This window comes from Peromyscus californicus, unplaced genomic scaffold (assembly GCF_007827085.1).
Source record: "Peromyscus californicus insignis strain IS unplaced genomic scaffold, ASM782708v3 Scaffold_19__1_contigs__length_69161282, whole genome shotgun sequence".
NCBI lineage: Eukaryota > Metazoa > Chordata > Mammalia > Rodentia > Cricetidae > Peromyscus > Peromyscus californicus.
In genome coordinates, this window is record NW_026294491.1 from 7,701,975 (window position 1) to 7,715,475 (window position 13,501).

Genomic DNA, 13,501 nt, shown 5'->3' on the forward strand with positions numbered 1-13,501 from the left:
AGAGAAAAGAGCAGTCTGTGTACAAATGGCTGAATGATACAAGCCGTCTCACCCTATCTTTCCAGACTTGCCAAGTCCACTCTGACGCTCATCCCCCTCCTGGGGACGCATGAGGTCATCTTTGCCTTTGTGATGGACGAACATGCCCGAGGGACCCTCCGCTTCATAAAGCTGTTCACAGAGCTCTCCTTCACTTCCTTCCAGGTGACTCACAGTTGGGGGGCACGTGCCTGGGGATGTCCCAAAGTGAGGGAGGGGCAGGCACCAGCTTGCATCATGCAGACGGGGAAAGATGAGTAAGATGAGGCCTGAGAGAACAGTCTGGGCCCCAGGTCACACGGTGGGAGCAGAGCCAGAGCGAGTATCCCCAGGTATTCGGACATAGAAGTCAGTCTTCTTTGTAAGTCCATAGGACAAGAAGCCTTCTCAGATGTGGACCTGGGCATCTGGGCATCTAGAGAGAGGCACTGCCATCCACTACATCCTGCCAGGCAATTTATACACACAATGCATTCAATCCTCCCAGGACCTACAGTTGCGAGATTGCCCCTACTTGACATAACTGGAAACTGAGGCCCGGAGATGTTAAAACAAGGTTTACAGGGGGTTGTGTGACTTTTCCTAGGAAGACACGAACAGATAACTATTTGCTCCGCATAGAATACTGATGGTTGACCAAGGAAATGATTCCACTGAAGTCCAGGTGGTGAGCCAATGAACTTGGGCTTGGATACAGGGCCATGGGTGACTCAAAGGCAGCTGCATCGTTGAAAGGCCCATCCCAGCATGGATGATGACTTATAAAAGTGGCATCCTGGGGCTCCCTGCATGATTTGCGGGCAGCTCCATGGGGGAGTCTCCTTGCCTTCGTTAGGGTGTCTATTGCTGTGAAGAAGCACCATGACCATGGCAACTCTTACAAAGGAAAACATTTCATTGTGGTGACTCACTTATAGTTCAGAGGTTTGTTTAGTCCATTATGGTCATGGCAGGAAGCAAGGCAGTGTTCAGGAAAATGCGCTAGACATGTTCTTCTCTAGACAAGCTCTCAGAAGGAGCTGAGAGTTCTTACATCTTGACTCACAGGCAACAGGAAGTGTTGAGTCACTGGGTGTGGCTTGAGCATATATGAGACCTCAAAGCCCACCTCCACAGTGACACACTTCCTCCAGCAAGGCCACACCTACTCCAACAAAAGCCTCCTAGTAGTGCCACTCCCTTTGGGGGCCATTTTCTTTTAAACCACTACACTCCTCTTTCCCCCAAAACTGCCAACTACTCATATAACCCCATGGAGGAGTCTGTAACTTTCTGAACTTCCTGGGTCTTACAAGTTCCATGAGTTTCCTAGGTCTTAGGAGCCTCTTTCTTCCTTCCAGGAAGGAATATCTCAATTCAGAAGAACTAGCCACATAACATGGGATGGGGGAAGGGTGGTGGGGATGTGTCATATGGGTTCAAAGCAAGGAACTGGTCCTCCTCAATAGCATTAGATGATGCAGCATGAGTGAAAAATGTAAGAAACTGGGCCTGGAGAGATGGCTCAGCAGTTAGGAGCACTTGCTGCTCTGGAAGAGGACTCAGGTTTGGTTCCCAGCATCCATGTGCTATCTTATACAATTACCTATTACTCCAGTTCCAAGAGGATCAGATGCCCTCTTCTGGCCTCCAAGGGCTCCTGCACACACATGGTGCATGTAAACACACACTCTCTCTCTCTCTCTCTCTCTCTCTCTCTCTCTCTCTCTCTCTCTCTCTCTCACACACACACACACACACACACACACACACACACACACACACACAAATTTATTTTGGAAAATTAAAAAAAAAAAACCCTTGTCTATTCTCAAGCCAATCTGGGCTTCTTGATTTGAGGAGAGGAATCCCAGAGGCTAGTCACTCTGGTGCCTCCTCCTGAGTCCCTTCCTGCTAACATGCCTCTTGTTTCCAGGGCCTGATGGTGGCCATCTTGTACTGCTTTGTCAACAATGAGGTAAGGTCTGCAGAGGGATGGTAGGGACCCTGCTGGGGCTGCTGCCATTGGCTGGTGTGGGGCTATGCAGTGGGGGGTTCTCTTCAGTCTTTCTATACTTCCAGTCCCCTCACTGTGGCTGAAAATGGAGGTGGTATCTTGCCTTTATATTCTATTCTGTGCTCCCCTCAACACACCACACACACACACACACACACACACACACACACACACACACACTCCTAACGAAATAAGAGCTTAGGGAAGACCCAGCCTCGTGTTAAAGGGTTAATGTTGACTATTTCAAGCTGGGGGTGTTCAACCTTGTGACCTTGCTGTATGTCACTGTCATCCACAAATGATACGGGCCACATTTGTCGCTATCCTAATATCCATGCAGCCCTTAGGCTACAGGTTGGGCACACCTGATTTACTGCAGAGCGATTCAACACACATGTGCCCTGGCCACTCTTGTGGCCTCTGCCCACAAGAGCCGTTCTCCAGATCCAGGGTTGCCATGGCAATGCCAGGTACTTGTGACCTGAGAAGATGGCTTGAACATTGGTCTCATGTGGCTGTCAAGGCCTGCACCAGCTGCTGGTCGGTGAGGAGTGGGGATGGGGGGGACCGGTGATGGATTTACTGTGGTTTATGTGTGAGGGCCAAAGTAAAGTCGCTCAGGAGCCATGAGTGCTCATCCTGTTCTACACTGCTAAGCTGTGTGGCCTCAGACTAGCCTCTTGTACTCAGGGGTCAGTGGAGGTAAGAAAGATTTACCAAACCCTGAGCCTGATTTGGTTCTTAGTTGGGGGTTCTTGGGGTGTGATGCTGGGCATTAGGGCTCAGAGGACAGGAAAGGGTTAACATTCGATGGTGCAGATGCCACGGCTGGTCATTTATTTATTTACTTTTTAATCATTCATCCATCGAGGTGCAGGCAGTGTGTATGTGCCACAGAGTGCAGGTAAAACTCAGACAACAACTTGGGACGAGTTGATTCTCTCCGTCCTCCGTGTAGGTTCTGGTGATCCAACTCAGGCCATCCAGCTTGGTGGCAAATGCCTTTGCCCACTGGGCCATCTCACCAGCCCCAGGGTCATTCTCTGTTTCATTTCTCTGACTGATCAGCGGGAGGACCTCACGTCAGAGCATGGGTGCTTAGAGGAGGAAGATGTAGTCATGCCTATCAAGTGCTCTCTGCTAAGTGGAGAGGAGACACAGCCAGAGACCAGCTGGGCTTCTAGAGCTGTGGCAGGCAGGAAGCCAGAGGTTAGATGAGGGTGCTGGAGTCGGACTAGACCTGGGTTCTAATCCTGGCTGAGCCCTGGGAAGATATTTATGAGTTCTGCTCCTCTGCTCGTCCCCGCTTTTCCTGAGGAGTGATGGCTGCTTCCCAGGGTTAACGAGGAAGGAAATCAAAATGGCGTTTCTTTTTGGGTGTGTGGATACATGTGTGTGCACATGTGTGTAGAGGCCAGGGATCTTGCCAAGTGTCTTCCTCAGACACTCCCCACCTTGTTTTTGAGACAATGCCTTTTGCTGAGTCTGGAGTTCATAATTAGTTAAAGCCCCAGGGATCCACCTGCCCCCCCCCCCATATATATATCCAGTGCTGGGTTTATAGATCTGAGCCAACATGCTCAACTTGTCTTTAAGATTTATTTTTGTTTTCTGTGTGTGAACGTTTTACCTGCATATATGTCTGTGTGCCCATGCAGGCCAGAGGAAGGCATTGGATCCCCTGGAAATGGAGTTACAGATGGTCATGAGCCACATATGGTTGCTGGGAATTAAAGTCAGGTCCTCTGGAAGAGTAGCCAGTGCTTTTAACTGCTGGAACATCTCTCCAGCTCCCCCTGTCCAGCTTTTTATGTGGATTCTGGGGATTTGAACTCAGGTCCTCGGGTTTCTGACACAGGCAATGCCCTGATGGGACCATCCCCTGCAGCCCGTAGATAATGGTTCTTGGGGACAGTTGTGATGCCTGGGGCCACCACAGAGGCTCAGAAAAAGTGTCTAGGGGGACAAGATCAAGAGATACCATGTGCTCTAAGTCCTGCTGGTTTGGTGTGCCTCAGTTTACCAATTTTTCCCCTCTCTTCCAAGTGGAAGACTGAGAGATTTGCTTTCCTGCAGATGTGCAGACGGGGGCCCTTGGGGCTCAATGTCTTCACCCCAGCTATCAGCACTACACAAACCCAACCATGCAAGGCAGCCATAGGTAGTGTCTGCTCTGCCTCCTTCCCTCGCTGTCTAGGCCTGGGGTCCATGACACTGTCTGGGACACCAAGACGCCCTGGCAGGCAGGCTCTGGGTGATCGTCACTCTGCCCAGCACAGAAGTTCTTTTAAGGGATGGCATGTGGCCACACAGGGTGTCTGGCTGGGCTTAGCAAGATGGATGGCACGGAAAGAGTAGAGGAGGGGTGTTTGCTTAGGGGCAGGTGGGGGCATTGGCAGGGAACCTCTTGTACACAGCTGCTGGCCGCTGGCCCTCCTGACGGCTACGGTCTGAAAGGAACACAGTCCCTAGACACTCCCGGATGGAAAGGCTGGGGGCAAGGATAGAAGAGCAGACAGTGAGAATAAGTCCCTGAAGTGTGATCTAGCCCTCAGGACATGCTGTGCAGCTTGTAACAGCTCTCTCTGGAGCCACAGTGTTACCACAGGCCCTGGAGGGATTCAGAGCCCCTCCACATTCTGGGTAACTTTCTGCCCCAGCAATCTGCTCCTCCAGCGTCTATCCTTCTGAGAGGTCAGCACACTGGGGAGTCTGGTTGGCTGAGCTCACCTGGCAGATTGCCCAGCCAAGCTCCCTTCGGTTTCTCTGGATGGGCCAGTCAAAGCCAGGCACAGAAGTCCTGGATCTTGGCTAGTTCCCCTTGCTTCCTTCACCCCTTCCCTGTCCTGAGAAGTTCAGGGACTGAGTGAAAACCTTAAGGGGAATCTGGACTTGACAGTTCATGCTTGTAATTCGGGAGGCGGGGGGCGCCTGAGATAGGAGGGTGAAGAGTTCGAATCCAGCCTGGGCTATATAGCGAGATGAATGGTGTCAGAAAACAAAAACAACCACCACCACCTCTGACCCAAGCGAAACAAAGGAAAGCTCCCGAGGGCGTTCAGACTGCCACACGGGTGTCACCGGGGTTAGGGGCAGACGTGCCTTCTCCCCCTCTCAACTGTCCAAGCCACGCTGTGAGAGCACTTTGTAAAGTGAGGCTCCATCTTCTCCCGATTCTCTCTCCCTCCCTGCGTCTCTCCCTCGCCCTCACTCTCTTCTGTTAACTAATACTGTGATGGATTGTAGAAGGTACTTAGCTGAATCACCGAGTCTAGAGATGGAAAGGGACAATTAGGTCGTCAAGCCCATCTCTCTCCCGAGGAGAGGCAGAGAATAGGAGACAACAATAAACAATTTTATTGGGATATTAATTTAGGCGCCTGAAGACCTTGACTTGTGTCTCTTAATATAATCCAGCGGATTTTTTCCCTTCCCTGCTAATGTAATAACAGGGCCATTTTGTGGGCAGTTGGTTTGCCTGATGGCTTTCGTGTCCCTCTCTTTTTTCTTTCTTTCCCACGGAAGGTCCAGATGGAGTTTCGGAAGAGCTGGGAGCGCTGGAGGCTGGAGCACTTGAACATCCAGAGGGACAGCAGCATGAAGCCCCTCAAGTGTCCCACGAGCAGTGTAAGCAGTGGGGCCACCGTGGGCAGCAGCGTGTACGCAGCCACCTGTCAGGCTTCCTGCAGCTGAGCCCCAGCGCCGCCCCCCTCCTGTGGTCCTTGCTGCTGGCTAGGTGGCCATCCCAGGTGGGACAGACCCTCCCAGGGACAGGGACGGGGAGGGACGTAGGCACACCCACACCCTTTGCTTTCCTTCTCCGAACCTATCAGACGGGCAAGTGGGCAGTGCCTCCCGGGACCGTAGACACATGTTCTCCAAGGAGAACAGCCTGCTAATTTAATCACCGTGGCAGGAAGAGAGGAAGAAATGATTGCTGCTAAAATGAGGAGGGCTCCTTCCTGTTAGAGCCACAGGACCCTTGGGGTTCCCTCGGACAGAACAGCAAATCAACCCCGGACTCCTACTCAAGGGCAACTGCTGTTTTAGTGGGATTGGGGCTTGTGAGAGGGGGGCAGTTCCGCAAGAGACCCGCCGCCGTTCTGACCTCAGCCAGCGCAGAGCTTGGCAAGGTGAGTGGCTGTGCTCTGTGCCTGCCTGGGGTTGCTGCCTGCGTCATCCTCCTCATGAAAGAAGAGCGGCCTTCTCTGTGCGTCTGGGCTGCTGGCACTCCCTCGTCTGCCCCGTTCATCTCACCATCCTGTCTTTCCTTGTGGGGAGGGGGAGGGGTTGTTGGAGCTACAACCCTCAGCTCTTTCTGGAAGTGGCTGCGTGTGGTGCTGGGGATAAGTACCAAGGGGATGCTCAGAGGTCACCGTTGCTGCTGGTGCCCACTTCTCACCCGGCCTTTTTTTTTTTTTTTTTTTTTTTTTTTTTTTTTTTTTTTTTTGTTTTTCGAGACAGGGTTTCTCTGTGTAGCTTTGCGCCTTTCCTGGAACTCACTTGGTAGTCCAGGCTGGCCTCGAACTCACAGAGATCCGCCTGGCTCTGCCTCCCGAGTGCTGGGATTAAAGGCGTGCGCCACCACCGCCCGGCCTCACCCGGCCTTTTAAGTCACTCGGCTCTCTCAGCTTCTGCTGTGCCTAGGGTACTAGGGCAAGTCCTACCGTGAGGAGCCCAGACCTGGGGTGTGAACACCCCCCCCCACCCCACCCCCCGGTTCTGGCATAAAGAAGCTCAAATGCCCTCTAAGGCTTATCTGGAGACACTTCAGGAATGTCCCCCTAGGGGCGTTGATGACACAAATCTAGAGGAGCAAGGGATCCACGGCCTCTATACCTCCACCTTATCTGTGACCAGATTCCATGTCTTGCATGGGAATTGGGGTACATCTTCTGAAACCAACAGCTCCTGATGCTACCATGGTGGTGGGCTCCCCTGCCTTTGAGATCCTCCCATTTTGAACACACACACACACACACACACACACACACACACACACACACACACACTCACTCACTTTATCCTTTTTCCTTTATTGCAGTGGCTGTTATATCTATACAAACATATAATTCTGATGTCTCCCACCCCATGGAAAAACTAAATCGTGGCTGTTGTTACATTTGAGGGGAGTGGGGGAAGTGATTGATTTGATCCCCCCAGACTCCTCCCACACATGATGAGTAGAGATAGGGCAGGATGGGGGACAATCTATCACTCCTACCCCCAGCCACAGGGCAGGATGGGGGACAATCTATCACTCCCACCCCCAGCCACAGGGCAGGATGGGAGACATCTATCACTCCTGCCCTCAGCCACCATGAGAAAACCATCAAGGGACAGCTCTGCAGAGACCCAAATCCAAGGACAGCCTTCCTGGGAAAGTAGACAATGAGTTTACAGAGGCCAAGGAAGGCTCCAGAGCTGGAAAGAATGCTAGTAGTCCAGACCTCCTTTGAGGTGGGGGTGGAGGTGGCTTCAGATGGATTCTCTCATGAGGCTGATCTCTCCTTCATGCTGTGGAAAGTGGGGGACCCTCCCCAATGCTTTCACTAGACGCATTCTCCTGTGCCCCTCGGAGAGGCATGGGACATGTATGGGAGATAATAATGGGCCATAAAACACACCAAGCAGAAAATTTCTTCTCCTTCAGCTTCACCCGAGTGTTGTGTCTATGTTAATAGGGAAGTGGAAACTCAGGCTAGAGAAAGGAGCCATGCCACCCAGCTGAACCCCAAGACAAAGGGGTCCAGTGGGGGAAGTAGGCCCAGGGTCCTCTGCTCCCTGAGAAAGAGGGCAGGCTTCTCATTGGGCACCTTTCTTGTTTCTCCTCTGGGAACAGTGGAAAGATAAGCATGGGATAAACTGGGACCTTTAGAGAATCATTAATTACACACAAGTGAAAGGCAAAGACAGATTTAATCTGCCTGGAATAAATTTTCCAGGGGAGAGATGAGGAACAAGCCTAGGTAACTCGCTAGGAGCTTTTATGTGGAGTTCCTTCCCCTCTGGAACTCTGGATTCCCGGGTTCTCCACACCTCACATCCCAAGATTTTAATGCAGGTTTTCCTCCCAGATTCCTGAACTGAAGAAAGGTTTGCCTTTTTCCAAGTCCCCGTACTATTAATGTTTGTTTGAATGGCACGACACTCCCTCTGAGCTCTTTCCAAACTTGCCTAAGCTAAATATAGCTCCCCTAGGTCTGGGAATTATCTGATGCTATGTACTCTGAAATTCCACTAGCTGTTTACATGCCTCACGACATAAGTCTAAGCCTAGCGTTGCTGAGAACTCTCTGGCTGCCCCTGCCCCTGTCCTGGGGCTGCTCCTGCTGGCCTATAGGGTACATAAGTGGTGGCTTTGTAAGAGTTACACAGCCGGTGGGCTCACATTGTCCTTGTTGTCGATGGCTGCTGGCTTCAGCACTCTGGACAGCTCCCGGGAACATGGTAGGCGCTGAAATCTCAAAGACTCTTCTAGACCACTCCAGTCTCCGAACAGCTAAATCACTGAACGTTACAAACCACTTACATTGCCTTCTCTTTCAAACGACTTTCTGGAAGGCAGGCGTGATTGCAGTCAGCCCAGCGCTCAAGACAACATTAATGGAGTTCGGGGACACTCTGGGGGCAGGAAAGATCCTGACAATACCTCCTGACGTTGATCTTCAGAAGGGAGGAGGGAGGCTTGCAGGAAGGTTTGCTGGGGCCACAGCACTAGCTCGCCGGTGCAGCTGGTCCTCTGGCAGGCCAGGTGGGGGCATAAATGGTCATTCAAGATGTGCCAAGTGCAAGTCCTCATGTGACCCGGAATTTATGTTGAAGAAATGGAACAGCAAAGGTGGACCCATCACACGGCAAAGGTGTCACCCCTGGCAACAGGAATTGCTTTGGTGTCTCATTCTTGTCTTAAAATTAAGGGACAAGGGGGTGGAGAGATGGTTCAGTGGTTAAGAATGCGAACTGCTCTCGGAAAGGACCAGAGTTCGGTCCCCAGCACCCACACCAGAAAGCTCACAGTCCCCTGTAACTTCAGCTCCAGGGTATCTGACACCCTCTTTTGGCCTCCACTGGAACCCGCACCCATGTGGCATACAACCAACTCCCACAAACACACATCCACATATACACAAATAATAAAAGATGAAATCTGCATAAACAAAGAGATGGAACACATCTGAGCACAGGGGTGCTACAGGACTGACAGTGTTTGAGAGAGCAGCCATGCCATTCTTCATGGCTTGTCTTATGTTTTCAGATTCACGAATCTCTTGTTTTGAAATGTGCTAATGGGCACACAAGGCGACTGAATGAAACCAAATGATGACCTGAACTTTATCTTTGCCTCTCTAGTGCCCCCTAAATTATGGAGAGCTCTAACAAACTGGACCACTAGGTGGTACAGTGCTCCAAAGGACAAATAGAGTCAGTTTTCATTCATGCCTGAGCTGGCTGTGTTTCAGCAATTCAAGGGAAAGAACACTATGTGTGCCTGTGTTTGTCCTAGGCATTCCAGCCCAAGGGGAGGAGATGCTGGAGCCAGATTCAGCCCTCCTCCGTGAAGGTCACAGGGCTGCACAACCCGGGGTGGGGCTGGTTGGGAATCTGGCAGATGCAGCCCCTCCATGCACAGACAGGGCTCCCATTATCACTAATGCCTGCGACGTGCTCAGGGAAGGCAGAATATGTTTCAAAGCTTTATTTTCCATCTGCTGAATTGATTCTAATCTACAGGGCTGACTCTCCTTTTGGCTCCTAGGAGGCAAACTTTTTTTTTTAATCCTCAAATAATAAAACACGGGGATTGATTTTTCTAAGACAGCTATGCAAATGGCATGTTAAATATTCAACAGAAAGCAAATTAGCATCAACTCTAATGTGGGGAGGTGCCCCCCCTCAATCTTTTTCTGTAGCTCAAGTGAGTTTCCTTGAGAAAAGGGGTCCAGGTGAGAAACCTCTCCCATCATGGCCATGCCCCCATGCTATTGTCTGCAGCCTGAGCTCTCTCTGGCTTTGGGGGAAATCACATCAAGAATCAGGACCAGTGAGATGGTTCAGCAGGTAAAAGCACTTGCCTCCAAGCCAGATGACCCGAGTTTGATCCTGGGTCCCACATGGTGGAGAGAACTGACTCCCAAAGTTGTCTTCTGACCTCCACATGCATGAGGTGGCATGCATGTCCCCCCCACACACACACACTTACACATACGCACATGATAAATAAATTGTGATAAAAATCTAAAAGAATGGTAACAGGCACATTGCTTTGGAAAGTATTTTCTTAAATAAAGAAATGTGGGTAAGCAGTGTGATTTTGAGAGCTTTCTTGAGTGCTATGATGTATCTAGAGTATACTGTTCTGCTGATGGGATGATTAGCAGGAAACAGATAGGGTTAATTGTAAATTTGAACAGTAAATAAGACACCTGGTTAGAAACCACAAAAATACTTCAACTTTTGTTTTAAGGACCTCACTATATATTGCAGGCCAGCCTAGAACTTCCTTGTCTGAAGGTAAAACAAAAAACAACTATTTTAAAAAACACTATTTTGAAAGTAAAATTGAGAGGACTTCAAAGATATATTGGATGTTTGGCAGTTCGAATAAAAATGATCCCCATAAGTCCATAGGGAGTGGCACTATTAGGAAGTATGGGCTTGTTGGAGTAGGTGTGACTTTGTTGTAGGAAGTGCATCACTACGAAGTGGGTTTTGAAATCTCAGAAGCTCAAACCAGGACTAGTGGTGCACGGTCTCTTCCTGCTGCCTGCTGACCAAGATATAGAATTCTCAGCTCCTTCTCCAGCACCATATCTACCTGCATGCTGCCATGCTTCCCACCATGACGATAATGGACTAAACCTCTGAAACTGTAAGCCAGCCCCAATTAAATGTTTTTTTTTATAAGAGTTGCTGTGGTCATGGTATCTCTTCAGAGCAATAGAAACCCTAACAAAGACAGATGTACTATGGAAGACTCACTCCCACTTTTACCCCAAGGTAAAGAGGGAGAAGTGAGAAATATTTAGATAGAAGGATAGAGGGGGGAGAGACAGATATAAACACAGGACAGCTCAGGAGGGCCTGGATTCTTATCCACTGGCCCCTTTTGTCTCTTCTAAAGGGCTTTTTAAAGGAATGCCAAGGGGCAGGGCAAAAGACTTCCCCTTGCTAGATCAAAGCATAGCACACATCCAAGTGCAGACCCTTCCAAACACTTGGTAATCATGCACGTGGTCAAGCAATCCTCTAATGCAGCTCTGCTGGGTAAAGCAAGCTCAGATCTCACTAGGAAACCTTTGTGGGCCTCCACAATGTACATAGGACAAAATACATAAGATAGACAAAGGAAAGAATGGACTGGTGGACTGACTCAGCAGTTAAGAGCAGGCTGGAGTTTGAATTACAGCACTGGCATGGTGGCTCATAACCATCCATAACTTGAGTTCCAGGAGATCCAACAGGTATGCATGTGGTGTGTATACAGACATGCAGTCAAAACATTAATAAAGTAAAATAAATCTACAGAAAAAAAAGACACCAAATCAAAACAGAAAACCAGGGATGATGGCTGGCATCTGCAATCAGGCACATGGGAGGCTAAAGGAAGAGGATTATCCAGTGTGGACTAAAGTGAGACCTGGTCTCAACAAAACAAATAAAACCCACAGAGTAAAGGAGATACTGAAGTTTCTTAGACTCCTGATGGCATGGCAATTCTTTTGAGACAGGAAAACAGTCCAAGGGGTTTTCTGGGAATTCACTGGCCACACTGGCCAGGGGAGAAGGTAAGCTATCTTCACTCCCCTCTTCTTCAACTCCAATCCCCCAGTCTCATTCCCAGCTCTGAAACAGACTACCTGCTGTGGCCTCCTCTTCCTCTATGCCCCCATTCCCAGGAAACTATGCAGATCCTGGTGCACACCCTGCTCTCCTCCCTCCTGTGACCCCCTCAGTTCCCTCCTTTTAGCCCATCTCCATTCTTAAGTGTCAGTTCCCAATACCTAGAAATACATTCTACCTGGAAACCACAGTGGCCACACCTGGCAAGATCTCAGGAGCATTCCCTACCAGGCAACCCACAGCCACCACACTCTCCAAAGAACCAGAGAGGGCAATGGACATCAATGAATGGAACACCCACCCAACAAAGACAAGACCAGATATCAGTGCCTAGAATTGCAATCATCCCAAACTCAGATGCCTAGATGCCAGTGTAAAAGCAGAATCAGTAATAGCCAGGACAATATGTCTCCACTAGAGCCCAGCAACCCTACCACAGCAGGCCCTGAGAAATGCAAGGTAGCTGAAGCACAAGACAAGGATTTCAAAATAGACTTTATGAACAGGAGCCTCAGAGGCAAGCCTTAGCAACATAATACAAGAGGCAGAAGAGAGAATCTCAGGCATTGCCGACACGGTAGAAGAAATAGATACCTACGTCAAAGAAAATATTAAAACTAAAAATAAAAAAATCCAGACACAAAACATCCAGGAAATTTGGAACACAATGAAAAGACCAAATCTATGAATAATAGGAAGAGAGGAAGGAGAAGAAACCCAGGTCAAAGGCACAGAAAATATGTTCTACAAAATCATAGAAGAAAATGTCCCTCATCCAAAGAAGGAGGTGCCCATCAAGGTACAAGTAGAATACAGAACACCAAATAGACTGTTCCCCACAGCAATAATGATCAAAACACTAAACGTACAGAACAAAGAACAAATATTAAATGGGAAAAAGACCAAATAACATAGAAAGGCAGACCTATTAGAAGAGCAGCTGACTTTTCAATGGAGACTCTAAAAGCCAGAAGGGCCTGAACTCTGAAGAGAACACAGATGCCAGCCCAGATTACTATACTCAGCAAAACTTGCAGTAGATGGAGAAAGAAAAGCATTACATGATAAAACCAAATTCAGGCAGTATCTGTCTACAAATCCAGCCCTACAAAAGGTGCTAGAAGGAAAGCTTCAACCTCAATGTTTCAACCACACCCAAGAAGACATTTTATATATATAATATCAGGCCAGTAAATCAAAAGGGGGCAACATGCATATTACGACAAAATAATAGGAATCAATACACATTGGTAATTCTCAACCTCAGTGGTCTCAATTCTCCAATAAAAAGACACAGACTTGCAGAATGGATGTGAAAACAGAATGTATTCTTCTGCTGCATCCAAGAAACACACCTTAACATCAAGGATAGATATCATCTCAGGCTACAAAGAAGGAAAAAAGTATTCCAAGAAAATGAACCTAAGAAACAAGCTGGCATGGCAATTTTAATATCTGACATAGAGACTTCAAATCTAATTCAAATGGATAGAGAAGGATACTACATACTCATCAAAGGAAAAATCCACAAAGAGGATATTGCAATTCTTTTTTTTAATCTATTTTTTTAAAGATTTACTTATTTATTATATATATAGTATTCTGTCTGCATATATACCTGCA

The 13,501-nt window shown here is 48.8% G+C and overlaps 1 protein-coding gene across 1 annotated transcript in view; it reads left to right on the forward strand.

The window, feature by feature from the left end:
• The window catches only part of Glp1r (glucagon like peptide 1 receptor), a 34,930-nt gene extending 28,503 nt beyond the window's left edge, over positions 1-6,427 (forward strand). The window contains exons 11-13 of the mRNA XM_052744493.1: positions 66-204; positions 1,955-1,996; positions 5,561-6,427. Coding sequence (XP_052600453.1) covers positions 66-204; positions 1,955-1,996; positions 5,561-5,728 — 349 coding nt within the window. The 3' untranslated portion in view covers positions 5,729-6,427. The remainder of the gene's footprint in view (positions 1-65; positions 205-1,954; positions 1,997-5,560) is intronic.
• The last annotated feature ends 7,074 nt before the right edge of the window (positions 6,428-13,501 follow it).